The 27,941-nt window shown below is 41.1% G+C and overlaps 1 protein-coding gene across 1 annotated transcript; it reads right to left on the reverse strand.

Annotated features, from left to right (window-relative positions):
- Positions 1 to 27,312, reverse strand: si:ch211-236l14.4 (SITS-binding protein). Its single transcript, XM_059334357.1, has 10 exons — positions 26,794 to 27,312; positions 24,987 to 25,158; positions 12,896 to 13,103; positions 12,193 to 12,343; positions 7,849 to 8,046; positions 7,138 to 7,406; positions 6,884 to 7,020; positions 6,043 to 6,164; positions 3,089 to 3,268; positions 1 to 2,949 (listed from the first exon to the last, which is right to left on the reverse strand). Exons 1-10 carry the CDS (start codon positions 27,262 to 27,264, stop codon positions 2,776 to 2,778), a joined length of 2,082 nt encoding a protein of 693 aa, XP_059190340.1. The 5' UTR covers positions 27,265 to 27,312; the 3' UTR covers positions 1 to 2,775.
- Positions 27,313 to 27,941: the final 629 nt, after the last annotated feature.

Raw genomic sequence — 27,941 nt, forward strand, 5'->3', positions numbered from 1 at the left:
TGAAGTAAGAAAATGTAAACTTTATTGCAACTTTGTCATCCTAAATTCTCTGATTTACAGAAGAGAAAAACACTTGTAATGGCACAGTCATCGTAATATGTACATTGCTGATACTGCAATAATCCAGACACTCATGTTGTCCAGATTTAAGAGTGGCATATTAAGGCACATGATTCACTCAGTCTGTAGAGGGAAGGAATAACACATCAAAGCTATTCCTGCAACTTATACGTGATCATACCACAGCATTCCATAAAAGCATTAGAACGGGGAACAAGAAAACCTCCTTGCACGAAGGGCTCGGTTGGGAAATCACAGTTTGTCCATTGTACATTCAGCTCTGGGAGAGATTAAGACGTCAATGTGTTCACAACATACTGCGTTGCACTAAGACATTTGGTGATTTGATAAGCTTCAGTAGACCTGAGTGTTGGAGTTGATACAGTAAACGTGTTAGATCAGAGTTACACAATCAATTTTAGTGGTAAAGCATTCACTAAGTGATATGGTTTCAGAGTCTGTATCATCACTGCTGGCCAGTTAAGATTGTCTAGTGAAGAAACAAATCAATAAAGAAAAGTAACTAACAGTACATAGAGCGACTGGCATGGTGCAAAGCGGGATATATATCTCCATGGGCTAGTTTTGAATATAATCCTAAAAGAAAATCAGTTTTCATATTTACATATAATTTTCTTAGAAGCGTTAATTAAGGGTTGACACAAGATCTTAGATAAGTAATCTGACTGAACTAAGGCAAGCGGTGGACGTGGATGTGGTTACAATGACAGTCCAAAGAGTAAGATAACAGCTAATCAGGGTTCACGACTACTGTGCCTCTGTAATCAATTTCAAAAACATCAATTTCTGAAAAATCCAAGATGGCTGCAATAAGATTTCTTACACATGAGAGCATCATTTATGTATTTTGTGGTCTGAAGAGCTCTTTCCCGCACGTCATTCTATTCAACGGAACAGTTTGACATTTGGGAAATGCGCTTATCCACTTTTACGCCAAGACTGGGATGAGAAGATTCATATAACTCTATCTGTAGGCTTAATATGAAGCTACAGGTAGCAGCCTGTTAGCTTAGCTTAGCATAAAGATGTCTTATTAATCAGTGTTGCAGTTAAGCAAATGGTAGGAGGATTAGACAGAACCAGGATAGCTATTTTCCCATTTCCAGTTGTCTTGACACTAAACTAAGCTAAGCTAAGCTAAGCTAAGATAAGATAAGCTAAACTAAGCTATCTGGCTGCCAATAATTGCTTCATAGTTGCTGTCCAGGTATCTGTATGTTAATAAGGTGATATGGTAATAAAGGAAGTCTACAGCCAGGAGATAATTAGCTTTGCGTAAAAACTGGAAGTCAGAGCTTCTGCCCAAAAAAATAGTAGGCCTTTAGCATGAAAACCTGAATAAAACCACAATTCATCATTTTTACACTACAACACTACACTGTTTTTGAACAGAGCAAATCAACAAGATATTAGCTTCGTAACAAGACCTGCCCGGCGTGGCAGCCCAATTGGTTGAAGTTAGGCTTTGAGATCAGGATAGTTCATTGCATACTTTGTGTGAGCATGGACGCCTTGCCAAGAAAATGTATGTGATTTATAATAAAGTGTATTTGTCATCAGATTTTTTGTTTGCTTTGGACCGGGCTAGCTGTTTTCCCTTGTTTTCAGGCTTTACACAATGCTAAGCTAAGTGGGTGCATGTTGTAGGTTTATTTATGATTCAGGTGTGATAACAGTAAAAGTCTTCTTATCTGAATCTCCTCAAGAAAGCAAATTAGTGGATTTCCAAAGGTGTTGAACTATCTGTTAAAATCTCATTCCAACCTCTGTGGTGTCGTCAACAAGGCTTTCTTCAGAAGGTTATTATGACTTAATTAATTGCGAAAAAGCATATCAACACAATATCAGACAGACTTGGTAAGAAAAAAAAAAGAGCCGCCCATTTAAAAGCCCTTAGTTTACAGCAGGTTAGTAAGAAGGTAACATCTCATCTAAATTCAAATATAGCCAGAGTTACAATTACAATGGCTTGGCCTCAAATTAATCTGGCCTACAGTACTAAGGGACATTCAGACCTGTCCGACAGAGTGGTATGTAGATAAATTAAATTAAACTATGCTAAGAATAAGTGCTAAGGGGTGATAGGTTATTGTGTCTGATGACTCTGTAAAGCAGTGAAAAACCATAACTTGAGGTACATTCATAAAACATCAGCCCGTTGGCCTGATAAGTTCAAGTAAAAGCCTCTCCGATGAGTGAGCAACACTTAGGTACCACGGTGCGTCTGTCTTTGTGCGAAGCATTCTGTGAGTTATAATTTCCTCCCAATAAGCCTTTTTCCTTTGTCATTCTATATCTTCATTTGGTCTTCTTGAGAGATTATTTTAAGCAAACAAGGGGCTTGCTTTGTTCCTCCTTATCAAGAGAGCCAGCAGCGATTAAAAATTAAAGACTGTAGAAATGCAGTATGTAAACGCACAAAAAAAGCAGATTAAAAAGTCCGGAAACAAATCAGCCAAGAGGTAAAACCGATTAACATTTTAAAAAAGGAAGAAAAAAATCATTTTGAACCGTAAAGTGCAAGTATAAAAAAAAATCTTTCTACATATCATCTCAAGCCTTGAGATGGAGTCAATGGTCTTTCGTGGAAAAGTGCAAGTTGAGAACAGCACGAGTAACTAAAAAAAAAGAAAAGAATTTGATTCAAAACAGTAACAGGATAAGTCGGTTGACTCGGTGGATCAGTCATGTGACTCAGCTTCTCCGTAAGAAAACAGCCACCTCCTCCAAAGGCACAGGGTAGTCCTGTAGGAACGTCCCCCCATCGAACACCTGAGCGTTCTGGCTGTCCTGCCACTGGAAGCCCCCGTCAGGTAAATAAATATCCCTCTGCACTGCCCCCCTCTCCACCACTGGTGCCACCAGGACCTGGAAATGGGTTTGGTAAAAACAAGATGTCAGGGAGATTGTACACTTAATTAGCCAGTCATCAGGTTACATTTGTAGACCATCGTGTGCCAAGTATATTGTAACTCAATCCCTTCCCATCAGAACATCATTAAGTCACCTCATCTCCGATGAGGAACTGGTCATCGATGGTGAAAGTCATGGGGTCATTGGGACTGAGCCACCACATCGGCCGGTAGATGGGGTTTCCCGTCATCTGCCACTCCTCTGCATACTTTTCTATCAGTGGGACCACATCTCTCTGGTGCTTCGCTATGTAGGCCCGTGTTAGGTTTAGCACCTATGAGACACCAATGGAGAGAGGACCATAAACACAATGAGGAATGCAGTAACAATAATTAGGAGTTTAACCATTTAAAAAATCTTTAAAAAACCTATTACTATTTCAATAACCTATTATAATTCTTGTTTCATTGCTATGTTGTGCCTTTGTTTTGTTTTTCTAGTTTCTTGCTCTGTATAATTCTATTTTCCTTGTTCTTTTTTATTTTTATGTTATATTAGGGAATCCCACTATTCAAGCCCCATGAGGGTTTTTTGGGTTTTCCTGGCATGTCTTTATTTTATTTTAATATGTATATGGAATATATAAATTGTATTATTGTTGTTGTTATTATGTTATTTTCTTTCTTTGAAAACTGTGCCAAATAAATCAAATTATCAATTTGTATTTTGTATAATCATGTATTTTCATAAGTCTCCAAGTACTAGCTGATTAACATAATCTAATTTATTAAAGGGGCTATATTATTGTGATTTTCAGGTTCATACTTATATTTTGAATTTTGGCAAGCTTTGCATCTAATTTGCAAATTCATATAAGTTTTGGACCTCTCAGTTAATTTTCAAATCTCAAGAGGAAATCAAAAGGCACAGAAAATGCCTCTATAAAGGACCAATCAGAGCAAGTAACCTGAGTGATGCTTGGCCCTTTTTCAAGCAGGATTTTTTTTTAAAACTACAACTAAACAGTACATTCAAATGTGTTTCTGAAAACATTTGAGTAACAGAATCTCGATTCATATTTGATCAGCACTGCCTAGTTTGACGGTTTGATCTGAGTTGCACTGGACTCATGTCATCGTATCAGACGGCATTTGCTCTGCACCATCATTGCAGCTGGGAAATGACAGTAACGACACTAGAGATGCACTTTCCAAGCTTGTCTAACTGTAGGGGCATAGTACTACAGTACACGCTTATTACTTGGCATGCCCTCAGAAAAGCAGCTGTATGGTTAGGTTGAGGAAAAGATCATGGTTTGGGTTGAAATAACTACGTTAATCCAGGAGGCTATCGTGTAGTAAGTCATAAAGTCATACAGTCATAAAGAAGTCCTGGCGGCTCATTTAAAGGCAGTTTCTGAATTTGAACTATGTGCATTAAGGTTTTTAAAGCGTTTCCAGTATTTATATAGCATGGAAATGTCACACCTTTAATATCCAGGCAAATATATTTTCAAGAAATCTAAAGCAACTGAAAAAACTGAAACTCAACATAAATAAATGAAAATCATCTGCCTGAAAGATTTGAGGACAAGAATAATATTGACAGTGTGCTCTGCTAAAGCCATTAATGCCATCTCTACACCCAGACATGCAGACAGAACTTAAGAGCAGCTCATTGTTGACTTAGTGGTTTAACAATGTCCAAGCCTTTTCTCCTGTCTCCCTCTGACCAAACTACTTCAGCATTCCTGGAAGGGTCACATCCTCTTCAGTGTCCCATGACAAAAACAAAACTTGACCGCATCTATAAAAAATGTCTTTTTATGAGTTGGGATTGAGAACATTTGTAGGAATGAGCTTGAAGTCACAGCTCGGGTTTGAGTGGATCTTTTTATAATTGAGAAGCCAGGCATGTGTGTGGGTTTGAGGTTTTATTGCTATTTGATTCCAATGCGGTCGCTACTTTGACCTGTCTATGACTGAAAGATTACACATTGTGGAAATAAAGGTGCGCCACATTTAAAACACCCATTAAAAAACAAGTCATTTATCATGTGTACTGCAGCAGCCTGGTCTCTAAGATTTCTTCTCAGTCTCACTTCATCTGAGTTTATAAGTTGAAGGCCACGCAAGAGACCAAAATGGAAAACATTGCTGCTGTCAAATGTCTAGCTGTCCAAAAGGCCTATTTTTATCTTTGTCACGCAACACAAGTCACAACCAATATATTTTGCTGCTTCAGTCGTCTCGTAGTGGGAAAAAAAGCAGTTGATCACTCCCACTCTGTCACACTTGTCAATTACTCATGGAAATCTTAATTGCAACAATAAAGTATTTTTCCAAGACTTGTCCTCAAATTCATTATCATTCCTGCTGAAGTGGCTCGTGAGAGGGAGAGTGAGCCATAAATCTAGAGGAGGGATTGTAATTCAGAACAGATGGACTCTTAACCACAGGTGATTTCGGGAGGGGGCAGGCAGTCGCTTCTATTGAGGGGGGGGGGGGGGGGGGGGGGTTTGGGGGTAGCCTCTTGAAAAGCATCAAGTGCTTTTCTGTTCAGGAACCTGAGTCGTGAAAACTATCAATATCTGTCAACAGACTTTCTGAGGTTGTAGGCTTTGTTTTTCTTTTGTGCACGGTGAATAGTGCACACCTGATTTCCAGCAGAGAAGGACAGGGTTTTAGACCAGGTCTCAGCAGCCCTCATGCTCCTCTGCACACACACCGGTGGGAAGTTCTCAGAACTGAGCCTCAAAACTGAGGAGAGGCTGCTGGGTCAATAAACTCCCCCTCTCTTGCCTCTTTTCATAAGCAGTCTCTGCAAGAAGGAAGGATATTCTCCCACTCCTCTAATTGGCAGCATTCACACATCACTTCACCTGATCTCTCCACTACAAATCTTCATGAGTAGAAATCTTGTTATTCAGACTGGAAAAAAATGTGAACCTACTGCCTTGTTGCTATTGTAATCTAATGTGGGCGAGGCAGATGTAAAGACAGCTCCTCAACCCGGGGCTGCTGGATGGGCCAAAGTGTGTTCAGGAGAAAAGACTGGCTGGCTTAGAGTGTGTGAGAAAAAATATGTGTTTTTGGTTGAGTTGCGTACCTGGTCCTCTCCGCAGACCCAGGGTGGTGTGTGGAAGCTGATAACAGGGAGAAAAGCTGTGATCTCCAGCCAACGGATGAACAACTCCTCATCTGTGACCAGGTCTCCAGACAGAGAGCCACCTGTAGGGAGAGAGAGAGAGAGAGAGAGAGAGAGAGAGAGAGAGAGAGAGAGAGAGAAAGATGGGTAGGGGCATAGAAATTAAGAAAGATAAGCTGAACAGCTGACAACTGAAATTAGAAGATTCAAGAATTAAAAGGAGGCAATCTAAGGTAATCTTGATTGCAAATATTAAAACTCTCGATAAACATGAAGACTAGCTGAAACCTTTAAAGACTGAACAAATGTAAAAAATAATTGCCACCAATGTAGACAGATCTTTAATCTTTGCTCTCAGGATAGAGCATAAACCTTATAAGTGAATACACTAGACAACACACTGAACAACTGGTTCCTAATGACTTGAGTTCTGGTTAAGGATGAAGCCAAAAATCCTGCAAAAGCAGCATTTGTACTCGCACTAAAAACAATTCTCACATCTGCCAACAATGACGGAACGGCGCAAGTCATCTATTTTTTTAGGCTTATTTGGGGGAATTTTCGGCCTTTATTTGACAGTGCAGTTTAAGAGGAGTCAAATGGCATTAAAGGGACATGGGAGTCAAACCCAGTCTGGTGCAGCAAGGATGCCCAATCAGGTGAGCTATCAGGGTTGTGTTTTGGTCTGGTTTTCAGGTGAAACAGTGAAGAATCTTGGCCTTTTTTCTGTTTTCATTAAATATAAAGTACTGAAAACATACTATTGGAAGTGAGAAAAGTGACCAATAGGCTGTGGTATTACCTACTGCATCAGGAATGAGGAAGTTGTATCCCAGCAGAGTGTGGTGCAGCAGGGAGGGAATGATACCCTTCAAGCCCATTGTGCTCCAGTCTGACTGCAAGGGGGTCATCCTCACAAACAGAGGCTTGTGGCTCGACCTGAGACACAAAGACCATCACAATAGTCAGTAGGAACTATCTCACAATGTAAAATATCCCTCTATAAACAGGGACAGATGGAGCATATAAACAGGATAAGATGCTTGTGAGTGTTACCGTGTCCCTGCGGTCACGATGGTAGAGTCTCCTATCCTTGTGGCAAGGTCAGCCAGCAGGCTGATGTACTTGTCTCCACCGAGAGCCTGTGGCGGCCGCAGGGCTTGCTCCTCAAACAAATTCCCTTCGCCTCCCTCCAGCATGATGTATTCCATCCCCAAATGTGCCTGCAGGGATCCCACCCTGTCCAGGAACCAGCTCACCGCTCCTGGGTTGGTGATGTTCAGCTTTACGCAGAACTTTCCTCGCCACTGACTCATCACAGGGACCTGAAGGACACAGTGCATTTTACAATACTATCACTTTCTGTTTCGGTAATTAACTATTCACTGCAGTGACTCTGCTGTTGCAATGATAGATATTCTGGATTAGGCCATGTTCACACTGCTCTGCTTTTTATCAAACTGCAACTAGTTAATGGAGACAGGCTGCGGGGCAGATGGAAAGTGTCTACTTTGGAAAAAGTTGTGTGTCTGGTTTCTTTTTGTAAAGAATTGAGTGTTCTCATAAGTTGAGCAAAGTTCAATGTTTTATACATGGAATATGTTTTTTGTGAATGGACCAATCACAATGTCAAGGAAGTGGAGTTCTCTCTTTACCACAACAACCAGAATGAAATCAGAGAAACCTCGGTTAAAAGTTAACATGCAGAGGACTGTAAACGCAGCTAAATGCTTTTCAGAATGATGATGAGCTCCAGTCAGGTCTCACCAGCTGTCCCTGAGGGGCTGAGGGGAGACTGAGCCAGTAGGCCTCGGTGCCATCCATGAGAGAGGTGTGGAACTGTGTGGTGTCCACGCCCAGGAAAGGGGACAGGGTGATGGAAATGTTAAGAAGCTTGACAAGTGGGAGGTCCCTGGTCAGTCTCTTGGACATCCCCCTTTTCCTGCTGTTGAGGTAGTCATGGTCCTGCAGAGATACACAGACATACAGTGTGATAGCATTAGTGAGGCAGCCTAATACAAGCATCATTTAACCCTTAATAGGGCACTCATTGAAATACTTGCAAATTTCAAATTTCAACCCTAGAGAATATTGGAGGATATTACATACTGCTAGAATGTGGACTGTGGAATGTGTAAAAAACATAGAGACCCGGGGGAAGGGGGCAATATTTTGAGAAAAAAAGTTTATGAGATTAAAGTGGCAAATCTACGATAAAAAATGTGCAGATTTATGACATTTAAAGTGGTGAATCTGCAAGAAAAAAGTTGTTTTTTTCCCGTAATTGAAATCTAGTAAATGTGCAACTTTTTTCTCGACAACTGTTTCATGCAGATTTTTTTTTCTAAATTTTTCATTTTTACATTGGAGGTAAAGTTAATACTATTATATATTATCATACTGATTGGTCAATTGGAAGAAATCCATTTGGTTCTACGACCTCACAGAGAAACATGGGTACCTCATTTTGATATCCACTGAAGTTACCAAATATAGTTCTTTGCCTGATAAAGGGTTAACAGCAAATTAATCAATAACTACCTATAATGCATCTCAATAATTAAAACACAATATGGTGCACTAATGGTATGTAAATGTTAATAAACTGGTATGACGAAAAGCTTTGTATTAGGTACAGGAGCTTTATATATGACACATTGATCTTATGCATGTAGCTGTGACATTATGACTTCTGTCAGAGCCCTTTAACATTATTATAATCCTTTGGAATTTGCCTTGTGAAGTCAATTGGAGATTATAACTGAGGAACGAAACCTTTAACTGAGGAACGAAACCTTTTAAGAATACAAAGATTGACCCCAGGAGGTGAACCAGCTGGGGAGTAAAGGGTAGATTAGCGCATATTATGTAATGTTTTTGGACTGTTTTTTTCCTGATCTTTCATCCTGAATTTGAATTCCACATAATCGTCAATATACTAAAAATGGACACAGGGGAGAAAAAAATTTAGGCTTGCATCTGTTTTTTTTTTATTTATAGGTTTGCGAAAAACGTTAGTCAAAGAAATAACTTTAGAAAATGGCAAAGTTATTAATTACCCAAATTTTCCAGTGCCTGCAATTCCAAACTAATACAGAAACGGGAACTGGTGTGACTGATAATTTATGAACACTTGTAAAACTGCAGTGAAAGAGAGGTTTTTACAGAGGATCATTGTTGCTGGTCGCACGTCTGTAGGGCCTTACACTTCATGGACAGCTACGAGTTCCATAAGTTTCCATGCAGCCCTGTACACTGAGCTGATTCTTTATGACATTTATGGAGGGGAACATAGGCGACAACAAAACTTTGATGCACCAGAAAACCTCACATTGTGGGTAAGGGAAAGTTGTTTTCACAAATGGCATCCATCAACTGACATGTTATTCCTCCCATTTTCTCTCAACCTCTGATGGACAGGTTGTGTGAAACTCCTGTTGCCTGGTCCAGGTCAGATCGCAGCATCGAGTCTGTGTCAGGATCACCTACTTGAGTTAGTCTTGGCTGACATCCCTTCCAATCTTAACACACCCAAGTCTTCGGCATCCCGCTGTTACCACCCTCAGAGCAACCTGAGATCAACTAGGAGAGTCTCTGTTTGTCTTCTCTCAGCTATATATGTTTTGTAATTGAATATAACCCGGGTATTGACTTAGATCCACTTGACAGTGTTCCTGTTGGTCTTGTTTCCAGGCAGTACCCAACATCTTTCAAGGAAAGTAACTGGATGTGAGCCAATAATGAAAAGCACCTGCCCTTTCTACCAGATATGGACCAAATCATGAAGTGTGGAATACCTTCAACATATTAGGTGAGCATGAACATTATCAATCTTTAAGACATAACTCAAAAAGTGGCCTTCAGATAGCGTGGTCTGAACTCAGGGAAACTAATTCCTCAATATGAAGACATGAATTCCTAAACCATCTTTTTTTTTTTTTAACCATATGACATTTCTGTGAACCTGTCATCCCTCCTTCGCTCCCCGTCTGTCTCTAGCGCTCTGGAGATCCACTTAGAAAAAGTCTTTCATCTCTATCCTTGACCATTTTTGAGCCTCTGACCAATGAACCCTTACCAGTCTCATAGCCCAGATGGTTGCAGAGGAGGATTACGGAGGAGGAGTCTACAGCTACATTGCGGAAAAAAGGGAGGATGAATAGAAGAAGACTAGGTATAGTAGTAGGCTACTGCACTGTATAATCAATGGTGAAAGTTTCTGTATAGACCTCTACTAGGAGGTTCCCAGGGTATAACATAAAGTTAAACATTGTCAGCTTTTGAGATACAAACAGTTTTTCGGGAACAACTTCTCTTTATAGGTACAAATATAGATTCAAATGAGCAGAGCCAAGGAACTTGTTCTTCAAAGATAAGTAACATATCTGAATGCAGAAGAATAGTCTCAAAGATGCTGTAAAATGACACTTTACAATCTAAAGAGGGAAAATTGATTTTTTTTCACTCAGATTTTTGCCCTTTGATTAGGTAGACTGTTAAAGATGCACTGTTTAATAGGATGGAATGCTATGTAGGCACATCCATAGACTATAAAAAAGAAGTTTATTTAGCATCCGGGTCTGAAAACCGGGTAAAACCGGGTACCTTAAACCTGCATTCTTTCTTACGGCCAGCAGGGGGTGACTCCACTGGTTGCAAAAAGAAGTCAGATTGTATATAAATCTATAAGAAAATTACCCTTCTTCTCACTTGATTTATTACCTCAGTGAACAATTTCCTAACAAGTTTATGGTCTCAATCCAGAAGTCCATTAATTTCAATGCAAAATGAGAAAACCTCTCACTTGATTTATTACCTCAGAACTTTGTTTTTAGGACAACACTATGGTCTCAATCGCTAGTAAAAAATCTTCTTCAAGACAGTTTGATGTTAATAGTTCAAATAATGGCCCCATTTAGAAGAAAATAGAGAAGCGTGGCTACATTTGATTGACCGGTCACTAACAAGGCGAGCCGTCATCAGGCGAGAAACAGAACAATACGATTCCATGGCAACGTGTCAATAAAATTATATGTAACGTTATATAGATATAAAAAAGGATGTTTACCGGTTTGGTCTCATAACTTTGACCCTTTCACACTCTATTTCACTTAATGACAGTTTGTTTGAACGTTTTGTTCAGTAAAAATGTCTTGTTCAACGTTTGGTTGGACTAACAGACACTCCAAGGAGTCGCTGTTCAGTTTTCTGAGGTAAGTAACATACATTTTGTTTTTGTTTGTTGACAAAACTAACATCCCAGTTAATGCTACAGTTAATGCTAACATGAATTAGCAGTGACTTCTCTCAGTCAAGTTGCCTGTGTAGAGAGGCTGTAGTCAGATCCCTCTCGCTCCTCCACAGTCCAAATATGGTCTGCTCCCCGTATCGGAACAAAATGGCGACGCAAGATGGCGACGCAAGATGGCGCCGAGTGTAGCGCTGAACTTAATGCTTCCAACGGGCAGTCCACAAACCAATGGGTGACGTCACAGTCACTACGTCCATTATTTGCATACAGTCTATGTCTCAATCACAGCTCAGTGATGCTTTAGGATGGGGCCAATGCCAAACGTGAGGCTTCAAATCGGTAGTCCGCAAAGAAATGTGTGATGTCATGGTGACTACATCCATTTCTCTTATACAGTATATGGTCTCAACATTGGAGGTAAATTTGTTTTTTTTTTCATGTAGGATAAACATAAAGCTTTATGGGTCTTTTTTAGCTAAATGACAGCAATTTGGCCTCAGTCTGACTTTGCCAATTTGAGGTTTGACCAAGAGGCAAACCCAAAGAAGCCAATGCAAAAATGCCAAAAACTGCTATTCCTCGACAGGCCACTTGAGGTTTGCTCTAAACTGCCAAGATGGCAATGGCCGGAGCCATGGGAGCTTTCTCCTTTGAGCTTCATATCGGCTCTTCAGAAACCTGTGGGTGATGTCATGTAGACTATGTCCTGATTTATGGGTTTCCTTAACCCATATTGAGATTACTTGTGATTCCAGATCAGAGCAGGTCTGTCTTTGAAATGTTTCCCCAGTCTTCTAAAGATGTTCAGGCTGTTTGCTATAGAGACAGTTTGGGGTGGTACAGTTGGCAGAAGCACGTACCATATCGGAGAGGAGGGTGGTGGAATGTTCATTGAGGCTGATGACTCCCTGCCCCAGCTGGTGTCTCCTCAGACGATTAGAGAAGGTCCTCAGCTCCCTCTCCACCTTCGGCCCTGAATCCACACTGGAGAGCAGCTTCCAGAACGGCAGCCTTCAGCACACACAGAGAGATCATACAGAACGTGCAACTATTAGGAACCTGGATGGATTTAAGTTTGTGACTCCCTAAACACCCACAAAGTTTTAGTCAGTGGACCCACAGACATGGATGGATTATGTAACGGGCCGGCTGGGCACAGACCCAGGGGCCCAAATTATCAAGGGCTCCTCTGGCCTTCACCTGTAAAATGTCACTCAAAGAGGCACTTAACAGTGAGGAAAAGACTCCAAAGGGGCACAAAGGAACCTTTAACAACTACAAAGAGACTAAAGCAACTACAAGGAGGCGCAAAACAGCTGCAAAGAGACACAAAGCAACTACAGAGTGACAGAAAACAACAACAAAGAGCAGCAGAGAGAGGGTTAACACATATAAAGTCTGTGTGTCTTGCTGTAGGAGAGGTGGTGGGGACTTTTACATGCCTGTGTCCAGGGATCTTTATCTCATAATCCATCCATGCCCACAGATACACCACTATTAGACTTATTGATATTATGAAGAAACAGATTTCCCCTTCTGACAAGGAAATCACCATGAACTAACCACAGCGTGTTCATGTTGGGCAGATCCCTGCTGTGCTGGGAAAGTTGTTGCACCGCTTCCTGGTGAGCAGCTTTCACATTGTGGGCCACACACACGGTGTACTGCAGAGGGAGACGCTCCATACTGGGCAGCGACTGCAGGCAGAACTGCTGTCTGCTGTCCACCCCCAGCTGCAGGGGAATATCAGGGGACACCAGCACTGCGACACCTGCATGGTAGAAAAGCACACCAGAGAGGGCCACAGGATGTTAGCTCACACTTGTCAGAAATTCAGAATTGTTGCTTCGGAGAAACAGATAATATCATGTTTCACTTCAAACAGATCGTAGGTGGGCCTTGATGTGAAGTGATAAAAAGTGTGTACGTATGAGACGGTCCACTGCGGATTCCTCTTATATGACATAGTGCGCGAGTGATACTGAGACGAGGATGAGTGTGACGGATGGAGTGTTGTGGGAGGTAGAGTGTGGGCTGTGTCAGCTGATATTGCTCCACTCAGATGTGAGAAAAACACTCCCTAGAATGAGATATAGCAGTATGCGGCTAGATGAGTTTACCCTGGGACTGCTGGCAACTTCTACGTAGGTAGGTTACACTTCACACCAATGAGAGAAGTCTGGGATATTATATCCAAAGTCACATTGAAGATGAATCATTAAAAAAGCAAACATGGTCTACTGTGGGTCTTTGTCAGGGTAACATTAAAAACCCTGACGACGACCTATAGTGGTTAAAAATGTTTTTTAGACACTGCAATAAAGACTGTTTAATATTTCCTTCTTCGTTGATATGTTTCTTAAATTTTAGAGTGCCTGGATTACCATCCTGTTGATCTTTTTTTACCCCATTCTACAAGTGCATCTGGCACGTTTTGATTTACGGCTTCGTATGCAGAGCAATAGTTATCTCTTTTTCCCCACACTGAAGGTGATTTCATATTTTTCTTCAGGGATTTACTCCAAAACACATCTCTATTTCAAGCATTGACAACATCAGCGTAGGAGGAAAAGAAGACCACCTGCGATTAAATTAGTCCAATTCTGAAAATGTTGTGTTTTCACTCCTACTGTATGTCTGTTCAGCCTTTCAGAGGCGAAATGTGAAATGATAAGATTATGCGAAGCAGATAATTGTGTCCGCAGATGTAGCTGCCCTGTAAGGAATGCCTCGTCCCTCTCAGATTACCCTGCTCCCCTATCCTCACCACTTCTCACCCGTCCTGACTCCCACCTTCTCCCTCCCAGCTTTAACTACCTTCCTCTCCTCTCCGCTCTGCTTTGCTGTGGGTCTGTCCCATCTCAGATCAGCAAACCCAGACAGTATTGATCAGAGCTTCCAACCCAGACTCTTACCCCAGGTCACTGCACCTTTTTGCACAACTAGCTCCAAGTAGCCAAACTGGGATTAGAGAGCTCATCAATGAACAGATTAGGGTGCGAGACCTGTTTTTTCAGACAGTCTGAGAAGCGGGGCTGAGAGCTTGGCTCACTCCAGCCACCCTCTCTAGTTTCAATGGGCTTACTGTTCTTATGCAGGCAAGGACCAGGAGCAGGCAGGATACGGTCCATAATCAGATTAATACTTTCAGAGATCAGTACTCAAGTGCTGCATAAAGCCTAGTGAAGAGCCTTTAACCACAGGATAATTCTCACGTGTTTGCAACGGATAATGTCAAAGAGATACTGGTAACTCCTCAGCTGCCCCTCACAAGGTATTAGGTCACCTCCTGACTGCTTGTTATAGATTCATAATGGCTAATCATTGACAAAAAGTGCCTTTATATATACAAACCAAGAGGAATAAAATGGCCCGAAGGGAAATTTAAATAAAGCAAAGGTGCGGTGAAACTATGCATGTCAATAATGTACACATACAGGGGAGTAGAAAGTGGGGCAGTGGTGAAAATGTTATAGCTTTATGGAAGGATGGAAGTGGAATGCAGGCAGTGGAAATAGAGGCGACCAGAGTACACCAGACACCGAGCAGCCTTGTAGAATGATGTGCAGATACAGCAGGCTGCAAACAGTGCGTTTTACCAAAGTGCACACGGGGTGGAAAGTGGAGTTTAGGTTTGCAAGCACGACTTCTTGAGTCATATTTAATTTTTATGGGAAATCACACTGCTAGGGCCTCAAGGAAATGGGACAATCTTGTCCAAAACAGCTGTACATATTATCCCATCTTTGACTAAACATGCAGATATAAATATTAAATATAATAAATCCTGTCTTGTGTGTTTATATATACTCAAAGCACTTTGCATGTAACAGCATGCATGTTCAGTATGGCGGGTTGAAAATCAGCTTCTAACTTCTTGTTATAAGTTCAGCGCTCTGCTCACCTTAGTATCTGTAGATGTGTGTGTGAGCAGGAATCAATAAGTGTTATTTAAAGAAAGTGAAGCAGGTTTGAGGCCTTGAGTTACAGCCAAGGTGGGGTGCACAGGAGTTAAAGGGGAAGAGAGGGGGACCCTATTTTTAGAACAATTCCTTAAACACTCCAAGCTTCCCCCGAAATATTTTCCACTAGCACTCAAAAGCAAAATTATATGCTCGGCCGAGCGTATCCGTACACCTTCAAAACAGCACATAGGCAAAGGTAAAAATGAATGAAGTTTATTGGGCACATTTGAATGATTTGACACACATGCCTCCATTTTTACAGCTGCTGAGCGAACACACAAATCAAGCAACCTTGGATCTTCACACACACATTCAGACACACTTTTTTTTTTAAATGGGAAACTGTAGACTTCCAAGAAAAACAGAGCAGAACTTATTGGACCATAAAGGTTCTGCACTTCCTCTCGCTCAGTCTGAGCTGACTGTTTGGAGGTGGCAGCGGAGGTGACCCTGTGCACCTTCTGATGGGTCAGAAAGCTTTTAATGTGGCCCTCAGAGAGTGGCTGGTCTGGGTGGAAAACCCTGCTGCTGTGGACCAGATGGGCTGAACTCTTTTACCTGTTTTATTTATACTGTTATTTATGACACCTGCACACACTTACAGACCTGACTGGGGTTATAAAAGGTGCATTCAAACGCTAACTATGTGTGTGCGTGGATGTGTGTGTGTGTTCAGGCATGCATTTCCTTAACAATGGAAACTTGGTTTCTGCGCCCAACCTCAAGAAATTGATGGCCACAAAACTGGGATCTTGCCATGGTAGTAAATTTCCAATTCCACTTATTGAAAAAAATAATGAAACACTAAAGAGACTCTCTCTGCTCTATTCCTATCATCAATCAGCTTTATTGTTTCAAGTGTGAGACACTGTGTTCTGTAGAAAAATCACAAGCAGCAATGTAAAAAAAGATCAGACAAGACGAATGCTGTGATGCGATAAAGAAGTATTTTCTCTTCCTTAATCCCTTTCATTTACTTCAGTCTCAGCTGATGAAGTTAGACATTCACTAATTCATATGAATTATATGAATTCATGGCTAGATTTTGGTTTATTTCATGCATTTCTAGATCAGATTTTAAGAAACAAAACAGAGCTGACCAAAGGCTGATAACATGCATTCATGTTGTGAAAGAGATGATACACACAGTAATCTTTTTTTTTTTTTAAAGTATCTCTCAGCCGTCTCTTTAGTTGTCCTCAGTGGAAAGTATTAGGTAGGAGATCGGCTGTGGAAAATTTTCTTATATACAGTAGCCATCTCATAAAGGAGATGACAGCTTGCTTTTAACAAAGCTTCAGTTGGCTAAGTGAGTCATTGTTAAAGTGTTTCACCTCTTACTTGTCCGAGAGAGTCGAGGTTTCAGGGCAGCTGCGGCCCGGGGACCTCCTGCTGACCTATTGAGTCACACGGAGGCAGCTTGTTTTCCTTCTACATGCAAGCTGAATATTTATTTCTGTGTATGTGTGACTCTTGGTTTGGCATTAAGACGAAGAAAAATACTGAAGAATTACTCAACCAGTAGCTATTCAGGAAAATAAATTAAACACTCACTAAAAGACAATAAACTTTTACTCCACCTGTGCTTAAGCATTTTATTTTACTTTATACCTTTCAGATTCAGATTGTTAATAAAAACGAATTAATTCATTAATTTTGAGATATGATTATTGCAGGTAAACTACCCAGCAGTGAAGTAATTAAAGTAGTTCCACCTTTAGCAGCTGCAACAATAAAGTGATGAACACATTAATGCATCAGTCATTTTAATCCAACAATATAATATGTATGACTTTTACTTAAAAGATGAGTTCTTTTTAAACCACATTTTTTACAGCCAAGACGTGAAAATATTGGTAAAACTGATGCACTTATTTATTTATGAAACTTCTTTTCTGTGGATGTTTTGCACTCATGTTGCCAGGTAACAATCAAATTTTGACTCATTTTTTCATAATGATAACACTGTTACTTATTGCGCTCATCTTTGTTATTAAAAGGTTCTGTTGTATCAAGCTGATTTAGTGTCATTATCTGGAAGAAAAAATATCTGTGATGGTTTCATAACTTTTATCCCTATCTGTGTGTTGTGCTTGGCTGGTTTCCTCTAAGAGACTGAACAACAAATGAGCAAAGTATCATTTTTTTGGATCCCACACGGAAAGGTTGAGTCAGAGATAGAAATAAAGGAACAGGGATAGTGAAGGGGGGAAGCAAATGATGCTAAAATGCACAATGGAGAGACTACAGACATAGAGAGAGAGAGAGAGAGAGAGAGAGAGAGAGAGAGAGAGGTCATGCGTATTCACATCCACATATGTGTGTGCCTGTGTGCAGTAGGTGGTCTAATATCTTAATCAGATGCTGTCAAGTCTTGCAGAAAATATATTTGATTCTAATCTGCGATGCTCACTTCATAAAGGCCAGCATGGAAAAAGTGTATAAATTACTTTTAATGGATCCAGAGCGAGGCAATGTCAAAGTTAGAGCTATCACACTCCATCCATCCATCCATCCAACCAACCATCCATCCATCCATCCATCCATCCATCCATCCATCCATCCATCCATCCATTTTCCTCCACTTATCCGGGACCGGGTCGTGGGGGCAGCAGGACATTCCCTCTCCCCGCCTGGAGGACTCCGAGGCGTTCCCAGGCCAGGCGAGAGATATAATCCCTTCACCGTGTTCTGGGTCTGCCCCGGGGCCTCCTGCCAGTTAGACGCGCCTGGAACACCTCTAATGGGAGGCGCCCGAGAGGCATCCTTACCAGATGCCCAAACTACCTCAGCTGGCTCCTTTAGACAGGAAGAAGCAGCGGCTCTACTCCGAGCTCCCTCCTGATGTCTGAGCTCCCCCCCCATCTCTAAGGCTGAGCCCAGCCACCCTATGGAGAAAGCTCATTTCAGCCGCTTGTATCCGTGATCTTGTTCTTTTGGTCACTACCAAAAGCTCATGATCATAGGTGAGGGTTGGAACATAGATGGACTGATTAATCGAGAGCTTTGCCTTCCGGCTCAGCTCCTCCTTCACCACAACAGTCCGGTACAATACTCGCATCATTGCTGACGCCGCAACACACTGCCTGTCCATCTCACGCTCCGTTCTACCCTCACTCATAAACAAGACCCCGAGATACTTGAACTCCTTCGCTTGAGGCAGTACCTCTCTCCCCACCCAGAGGGGGCACAGTTTTCCGGCAGAGAACCACGGCCTCAGACTTGGAGGTGCTGACTCTCATCCCAACCTCTTCGCATTCGGCTGCAAACCGCCCCAATGAGTGCTGGAGGTCCCAGTCTGATGAAGCCAAAAGAGCAACATCATCCGCAAAAAGCAGAGATGCAATTCTAAGGTCACCAAACCGGATCTTTCCTCCCCCCGACTGTGCCTTGAGATCCTGTCCATGAAAACCACGAACAGAAGCGGAGACAAAGGGCAACCCTGGCGGAGGCCAACACCCACTGGGAACGTGTTTAACGTTGTGCCGAGTATGCGGACACAGCTCTCACTTTGGTAATATAGGGACCGGATAGCTCGTAGCAATGAGCCCGGTACCCCATACTCCCGCAGTTCCCCCCACAAGACTGCCGTCGGGCAACTCAGGAAGGGAAAGCAGGGCCTGGCTCAAGCTGTGTTCGGCGGGGGAGGACACCTGCTGACCCGACCTGGGGATGTCGTCCACGTCCTCTGTGGAGTCCCTGGCAGAAGTCGGTAGTTAAAAAGCTTCCTGGCTGCAAGGTGCCAGGGTTGGATGAGATTCGCCCTGAGATGATGAAGGCTCTGGACACTGTCGGGCTGTCATGGTTGACACGCCTCTTCAGTGTCGCATGGAGGTCTGGGACAGTGCCAGTGGAGTGGCAGACCGGGGTGGTGGTTCCCATTTTCAAAAAGGGGGACCGGAGGGTGTGTTCCAATTACCGTGGAATCACACTTCTCAGCCTCCCCGTGAAGGTCTACTCCAGGGTGCTGGAAAGGAGGCTCCGGCCGATTGTCGAACCTCAGATTCAGGAGGAACAATGCGGCTTCCGTCCTGGCCGTCGAACAACGGACCAGCTCTTTACCCTTGCCAGACTTCTGGAGGGGTCATGGGAGTTTGCTCATCCAGTCTACATGTGTTTTGTGGACTTGGAGAAGGCTTACAACCGTGTCCCTCGGAGAGTCTTGTGGGGGGTACTGCTATCACAACGGCCGTGAAAGCAAATAGGATCTCTCCCAGTTGTTATTTGTAATGTTGAGTTGGCGAAACCTTGAAGAAGTTTGAAATTATCTGATCTCATGTAAACATACAGTGTCTGTATCTGTATGCTAAAAAAGCCCTCTGACTCGAATAATGCTTTTGCATTAAGAGAATGAGATCCACTCTTGCCTTCAAATATAACAATGTTTGGGGGTAAAAAAATAAAATAAATGATATATATATATATGCTGTTCAAATTAACATTCAAATTAATACAATGATATGAGTGTGTGTGTGTGTGTGTGTGTGTGTGTGTGTGTGTGTGTGTGTGTGTGTAGGTAAATTAGTGTGTAGGTGAATTGTCAAATGTCAAATAAATATTTTGACTTTTTAGTTATTTCTAATTCCTGCATTAAAAATTATTATTTTTTATATACCTGTATTCATTATAATTTACATGATATATATTATGTATTTAAATTATATACATGTAAAAAATATAAAAATCTTTGTAGCTATGATTTATCAGAAATAAATGTTTATAAAATGTGGATCCTAATATAAATTAAATCATTTAAAAATCTTCAATTGATGTAGGACAGTTTTATTTCAGATAATGACCCTCAATGGACACCGTAGACCAGCTATGAAGACAAATAGAATTTTTTTTTTTTTTTCAGCTACAGTTAATCTGATTTATTATTTTACCACATGGAAGCAGAGACAGAGCTCCTGTCGACAAATGTAACAGTAGATCCCCCCAATATTAAGACAACAGGCTGACCACATGCAGTAATTATTCTCCAAAGTACATACATATCTATATCCAGGCTCACATTTGCTCACTAAAACCCTGTGTAATTGTCCTCAAAAAATCCAGTTGAGTAAACGTAGGAATAAGCTCGTAAAGCTTTGGGACAACTTCTCCCCTCTTATGTTTTTAATGCAGGATGTAGCTTCAGTGATATCTAATCTGTTCTTAGTAGCCCAGTTGTATTTGTATGGATAAAGACAGGTGGGGCTATGACAAGTCCCTCCAGTTGGCAACACTCTCAAATATCACTCTACTGCACAGCTGCATATATCTTCTGTCTTGTCTCTCTGCTTGACTTTTTTTAAACCTCATCTTCACTTTGCTAATCAGTTTTTACAGTACAGTATGCAGTCATTCTGTTGCTCTGTGTTTCAGTCTTGCTCTTTAACCGTCCCCAGGAGTCCTCTTAGCTTAGTAACGTCAGTCACAGCTCCATATTGCCTACCACATTCATTATGTGCTCCTATGACTAACTAGAGACAGCGAAGACAGGTCCCATACATACACAGCAGTCAGCGGGCTCACACAGCTGTCAAGCTTAATATTACACTAAAACTGCACTATGTTTGTTTTCCATAGAGCAGATTCAGAAAATAAAAAGGCACCATAGCTCTGATGAAGGCATCATGCTGAAACGCAGATTTGTCAGTTCGTTAATTATAAATAAAATTCACTGAAATGATCAAGACGTGTGGTGACCCTTTAACTTTTTAGTACCACTGGAGTGCTGCCTGTTTATAAATGTGTCCTGAGCAAAACAAATAATGAAACTGAAGAAGCACAGCCGCAAGTGATTTAGAAATGGGGTGAAATCATAATCATAAAGAAAATTGGGTTCAGTCCAGCTCCTCTCATCTGGATAAAGTGAGAGTTTGTGTTCAAAGCATTTTTTTCCTGAGAGGATTTATTATTGACTGAGTGGTATAGACTCACATATAAATATACAGTGAGTATTTCAGGTTGAATTCACTTTTGTACACATATAAAAAGCCCAGTCGTTGTGTTATCTGTACCATTTTACTTGAAAACAATTAACGCAAAATATGGTAATAAATTGCATTCAGTCCATGTAAGAATCATTAGTTCTGTATGTTGACTTTATTTAACGTGCTGTAAGTGATTTTTAGTTGTGCATTAAATTAAATTTGGTCGATTTACATGGAAAAATAACAACATTTCGCTGCCGAAACTAGGAACAAATCAATCATCTGATTAAGCCTTCGCACGGTTGAATTAACACACAGTTTCCCATAATGATCCTGTTTACTATCCACAAATAACAGTGAATTGTTTTTCTCAATAAAAGCTGCTGTAATTGTTTCCTGTCCCACAACAATAACACAGCTACGGCTCCACCACATCATGCTGTTTGTCACAGCCGCAGTCCTCTTTTGCAGTTTAAACTTGATGCTTCAGGTACTACTTATGTCGGAGCTGTTGGAAAGAAGTGGATGACAATTGCAACTGCTGTGGTCTGATATACTGATGTATTTGGATGAAGCTAGGAAGCAATGATGACGGTCCAAGCAGTCTCACATGGACGAGAGCAGAGGTGTGTGCACTGTAATAAATTATTCTGTAGTCATTTCATTTTACTTAATATATTTGAGAAAATGTATTAAATATAAATGCATCCTTGATTTTGAGGCAGTTGTTTATGTAACTTTAATATAAAAATGTTTGAGATAGAATCTACTTATTTTGACCACATTAAATATAATATTTTAATTGACAGTCACTTCCTGTTAAGTTGTTATTAACTCAACTTGTAACGTAGTTAGATTTAATTAATAATATTGCGTGCAATCTATTGCCTCAATTTTATTGAGTAGCTATTCTTTATCTTTTTTTCACAGTGTGTGTGTGTGTGTGTTTGTGTGTGTGTGGTTATTTTGCAGGAGGCTGGAGCTCCTTATACAGAGTTTCGTCAATGATTTATTCAAAGCCGCAAATACAGCACATATCCACCTCTGTTGTAATCAGTAATCTGTTGTAGACAGCAGTTATTACTCTGTCTTATGGCCACCATTGAAATTAACCTGTTCTCTTGTTCTACATACAGATGTGTCTATTAGTTAAAAAACTGTGTGATTGTGAAAGGTAGCTGCTATATATGTTGGTCTGACGAGGAGCACAGATGAGCAACACAAGCCAGTTTCGGTGTCCGATTTAATAACCCCAAAAATATTTATAGCACTAGAACCTGACTGATGTGGGATCTTCTAGACTCATATCAGAGCTGATTTTAGAGGGGATAATTTAACTGATTACTGATTATTGAGCTGGAATTAAAAAAATATACCTTTTCTATATTGATTTTTGATTTTCGATATGACTATGTAAAGTACTCAGAAGGCTGCTTTCCTAAACTAATAACTGGAATAAAAAATATTGACCATTATTATACATTATACATAAAACGTGTTTTACGTTGTCAGGCAATTATAGAAATGAACACATTAAAACATAAGTAAAAATAAAATAAATAGCTTGATAAAAATAATTTCTGCGCATTTAGTATTAGCCAGTTGCTGACAATTTAACTAAACAAAAAAAGATAGAAAATAAACTAAATAGCTAAAAATGCTACTGTTCAGTATGAGTCAATTGTTGGTATTTAAATAAAGAATACATTTTTAAAAAAGCTGAATATTCCTGTATGTTCAGTATCAGTCAATGAATGACCATTTAAATAAAGAATAAATAAGAATACAAATAAATAACTAGATGACACCATTTCTCCCCAAGTATTTTTCTGCATTATATGTTTTGTAAAACTGAATTTCATATTGCCGCATACCAGAAAACATACATGCTGATATGTATAGATACTGATATGCCAATACAGATAAATTGGCTGGGCTCTATATTACAATATCTGGGTTCATGGTAAATCACCACTCGAATACCAACTTTATTTTGAGGGGGAAAACTGTATAAATAGCACTTTTCTACCTGTAAAATGGGTTCTTACAAGTCTGATCGTTAAATCATCTGTTAGTGGTGATGGAATATTCTTGACACATAAGGTCAAATCTGAAGCATTTTTGTGTCTCTTTCAATTTTAACTCATGAGCGGCATGCATAAGGGAAGAATAACAATCCAACTTCATTAGAATCATTTTTCAATAATAATTTCCAATGATCCTAGGAATAGGAAAGCAGCCAAGTACAAATTTCAATACGTCCTCAGTTATGAAAAACAATCCTCTCTGAGGCACATTATGTAAATCCAAGAGCCAAACAAAAACATCCTTGAACTTTGCAGCAAGATATCATGTTAAATATACCTTTAATGCTCCAATAGGCATGGCTGTCATTGCTGAGCATCAGTTTGCTATGTTTGGGGCTCTGTACAGTGTGTGCCTGCGTGTGGTTACTTGGCAACGTTCAAACAGTTGTTCTTATTGGGATCTCATCTCATCTGTGTGTTTTTTTTCTCTCTGGGCAAAGCTAAACAGAGAAACAAAGGGTTACCGGGTCCTGATAATTACTGCTGTCCGCTCACAAGGTGGAAAAGGGATTTAAGTCATGTGACTCTCTTGTTAAGCCTGCCACTGTGTTACATAACATCCCAAAATGTGCATGGGTGTATGTGCGCGTGCACGCGTACATTTGTTTCTGTCAGTATGTGAATGGATGTGTGTGAGACTGCTGCTAACAATCAGTGAAGTCATAATAGATGATTGGTTGTGTCACTTTCTTGGCTGATGTCACAGCTGCTGGATGCACGCATGCATACACACATATACACATGCATAGGATTCCTTAACACACTGACAGTCACTAACATTAGGAATATGCAGAAAAAGTACAATGTGCAATGTGCAATGTGCATGCCTGTGAAATGGGGTTATAAATTGTCAGCTTGCAACAATAATACCACGTTTATGCGAAATCTTGTATTTCAGTTAGCAAACTCCACACAACTTGAGAGCAAAGTACCTCGAAGTTAAGGCTACACTCGCTACCACACAAGCACACACATACACACACACACACACGCACACAACACGTTCCTCATCAGTCACATTAACCATTCACATCCGCCAGTGGTCCATGCCTCCCCTCTTTGCCCCCAGGATAAAATCTAACACCCCCAAAATAACCTGGTGAGTTATAAGAGTCAGCAGGGCCCTCATCCAACCTGCACTTTTAATAGAAACAAAAGGCAATTACCCCAGTATCCCTAAGAGTTAATTTAAGATGCTAAAGGTGGTTTGCTTCCCTTTGTAGTCTAATCTCTAAATTAATAAAGTGGGATGCCGCAGACAGTATTGTGTTACACTCCATTAGTGGGATGGACGTCCTGTCCGTGTGTTCTTTGCGGATGCTCGTTCTGGAGGAGGTTGGACCATTTTTCTCAGCTCAAGCACAAACAAACATATGAATAAGGGGCACGGTAAGAAAACACAACAACATCCGCAGGGCTTCCCTAATGCCCTGGGATTCACACCACGCATCTTATACCCACTGATGTAAGGGTCAGATTTCCAAAGCCCTTGTGCTAACCCAGCAGCAATGGCAAGTGTCGAAAAACAGCTGACAATGTGTCATTTGACAGATTTGAAAACATCATTTTCTCTTTGTAACACACCACGGTGTGAAGAAGAACTCCACTTTTGCTAATCAGATGATCTCCACTAACGTTAAATCTCAGTTGATGCAAATGATTAATCCCATCAATGATTTCTCACCTGATGAGCCCAGGAAGTAGCGTTCCAGGGCAGAGCCGAAGCCGGAGGGATTGTCCTTAAGATCGCTCATAATGAAGGGCTGCGTGGTGGCGTTCTGATCGTTGATAGGCCAGGTCTGACCCCGGACACTGGCACCACCGTACCAGGACACGTTGGTCATGGAGAAGCAATCCTGAGAGGATGCACAGGGGCACAAAAACAGTGTGGAAGAGAAAGAAACAAAAGGAAAGAAGAAAAGTTAATGAAAAGAGCAGCTAAACATATGAAAATGATGCTGACTGGAAAAAGAATATATACAGTCATGGAAAAAAATATTAGACCACCCTTTTTCTTTAATTTCTTGTTAATTTTAATGCCTGGTACAACTGGACATTTACATTATACATTTGGACAAATAAAATGATAACAACAAAAATAGCTCATAAGAGTTTAATTTTAGAGCTGATATCGAGACATTTTCCATGGAAAATGGCTAGATATCAGCTCTTAAATTAAATTCTTATGAGCTATTTTTGTTGTTATCATTATATTTGTCAAAAAAAAAATGTACCTAAAAAATGTTTCCATGACTGTATATATAAACTGAGTGGTGACTATTAAAATACAGCAAATGGTAGATGAAAAATGCAAGTTTAAAATGTTTTAAGCAGAATTAAAAGTAAAATATGAATATAAGGTTAATTTATGAGGGGGTATAAGGGGAATTTGATTGTTACCCTTGCTGTCACAGTATGTACCTGAGAGTATGGATACATTAGTACAGAGATGCAGGGCACAAGGTGATATGTGATGGCTGGCACATGAAGCTGTCTCAGAAAGCATGGCACGCAGGAGGGATTGAATGACCGAGTGTTTTCTAAGAGAAAGCTCGTCCTTCCTCAAAGCGTCTTTACGCATGACGGTACAAACTCGTAAAGCCTAATTTATTTCAAGTCAGCAAATCCGAGCTCTGCTAAGGAGTTTGAAAACAGGTGCCAATTGGTCACCTGAGAGGCATCGGGCAGGATTTGGGAAATCAGAACAAAATAAAGGCGACTTTATTTTGGAAAGATTTTCTGTGAGCAGTCGCGCCACATGACAGGGAGTTATGGCGAGGAATGTTCCAGTGGGGACAGATTAACCTCCCCAAACATCCCAATAGTTAAATGCCTTTGAAAATTAAAGCTGGGAGGAATGTACAGTACAGTGCATGTCAAAAACCATAACAACTGTGACGAAGTAGATTGTAAGAGCTGTAGACAGGGAAAGGACGAGGGAATCACGCAAACTATTTTTTTTGTCTCTAATATAAATAAAGCCAGCTCAAATGAGTCACTCAAACTTCATGATTGAGTGTCTTCTTTCTAATATATAATGGGATGTCATAGTATCAGACATTTCATTTCAATACATCAAAATGAAATGAAATGAGTATATTTTTTATCTGAATCATATGAGCAAAGTTAATTAGTGTTGGATTGTGCACTAAAGTCTGCTGCAAAAATGCATGTTTCTGATTGCAGCTTATTTAGAATTTTACTTTTGCAGTTGCTTGTGATTTAGCAAAGTCATGAATTCAGGTGGTGGTTGAAATCAGGTAAATTTAGGTAGACCACAATCAGCAAAGGGAGTTGTTTGTGAAAAAAGAAGCTTGATTCAGATTTTAAAAGTGAGCAGAGGCCTTCTTTGAATATGTTTTACGTTGCAGTATCACGTGCCAAGTAACACTGAGTAAACTACAAATGGAAGCATGGAAGTTCTAAGTGCTAAACTGCTTTTTGCACAGGACGTTGTGCGCAAAATTGCATTTTGATGATATAAATCTTACCTTCAGCTCCACATGACAGTGCACCGGCGCCCAAGTCATACTGTAGCACTCCGTCTCCGTCTCCTCATTCACCTCCAGCGAGATCTTCACCTCGGCCACCGAGTCCCACGTATAGCAGAACTCGGTCTTGTTCAGCCAGCACAGGTTCCTCACGAAGGGAACCTCGATGTCGGGGTTCCCCACGTTCCCGACGTCTATCTCCACATAGGTCTTGTCCTCCGTTAAGGTCTGTATGACCAGCGAGTGGGTTCTTCTCTCCCAGATCAGTCCGCTAAAAGTCCCCCTGAGGATCCAGTTCTTGTTGGGCTGGTCCACCACTTGCCAATAAATGATCCCGATGGTCATGACAAAGAAGACGGCCACCCCGAGACAGGCTATAGCTCCTTTCCAGGTCTCGTTCATCTCCTTCAATCCCGTGTCCCATGTTACCTCTGGGATGGGGCTGGGGTTCCTATTTCGAGCGTGGGGCATGTTGTTTTTGAGATCAGCAAAGAATCAAACACAAAAAAAGCTGCAGAAATCTCTGTGCGTCAAAAATCTCTGTTGCTTCATCATGTCATGGTGTTTTCAGTGAGGCTACAGGGCAAACAAGCCTACTCTTTATCTTTACACCGTTTACACTGTTGTTGTTCTTTTGCGCAATTGTGCCAGCAACAGAGACCTGTCATGTGAAGAAAGCTGTGAGGAAAAAAAGCCCAGCGAGAAAATAAAACAGCATGAATGAATAAGTGACTTACCACATACTGCTGCAGTTTTAAAAGAGTTGCATTTGTAAATTGCATTGGCTGCAGTGAGCTCGTGAGCAGCCCCAAGCCGGGTTTGGCAGCAATGCCTACGAATAGCTCCTAAGACGCTGTCTTGCTTGCCCTGCACTTTCTGACGTAACGCCGGGTTGTTTCTTCAGAGGAAAGGTAGAGAGAGGGAAATGGGGGATCAGGAGGGTTTGGCTGAGTCTTGGAACTGCCCGCCGGGGCGAGGAGGCCACGGACAGCCTGGAAGGGAGGGATCCCCATGCGTGCTTGCAAACTCTCCGTGCGCTCTCCGTGCGTAAAGACTGTGGAGACTTGTCTTCCGGTGGTTTAGTAGACGGTCAGGGGCGTCAATTGGGCATGGCAAGATCGGGACACTTGCCATGCTTTATCCAAATC

Source organism: Centropristis striata, chromosome 6 (genome assembly GCF_030273125.1).
Source record: "Centropristis striata isolate RG_2023a ecotype Rhode Island chromosome 6, C.striata_1.0, whole genome shotgun sequence".
Classification (NCBI taxonomy): domain Eukaryota; kingdom Metazoa; phylum Chordata; class Actinopteri; order Perciformes; family Serranidae; genus Centropristis; species Centropristis striata.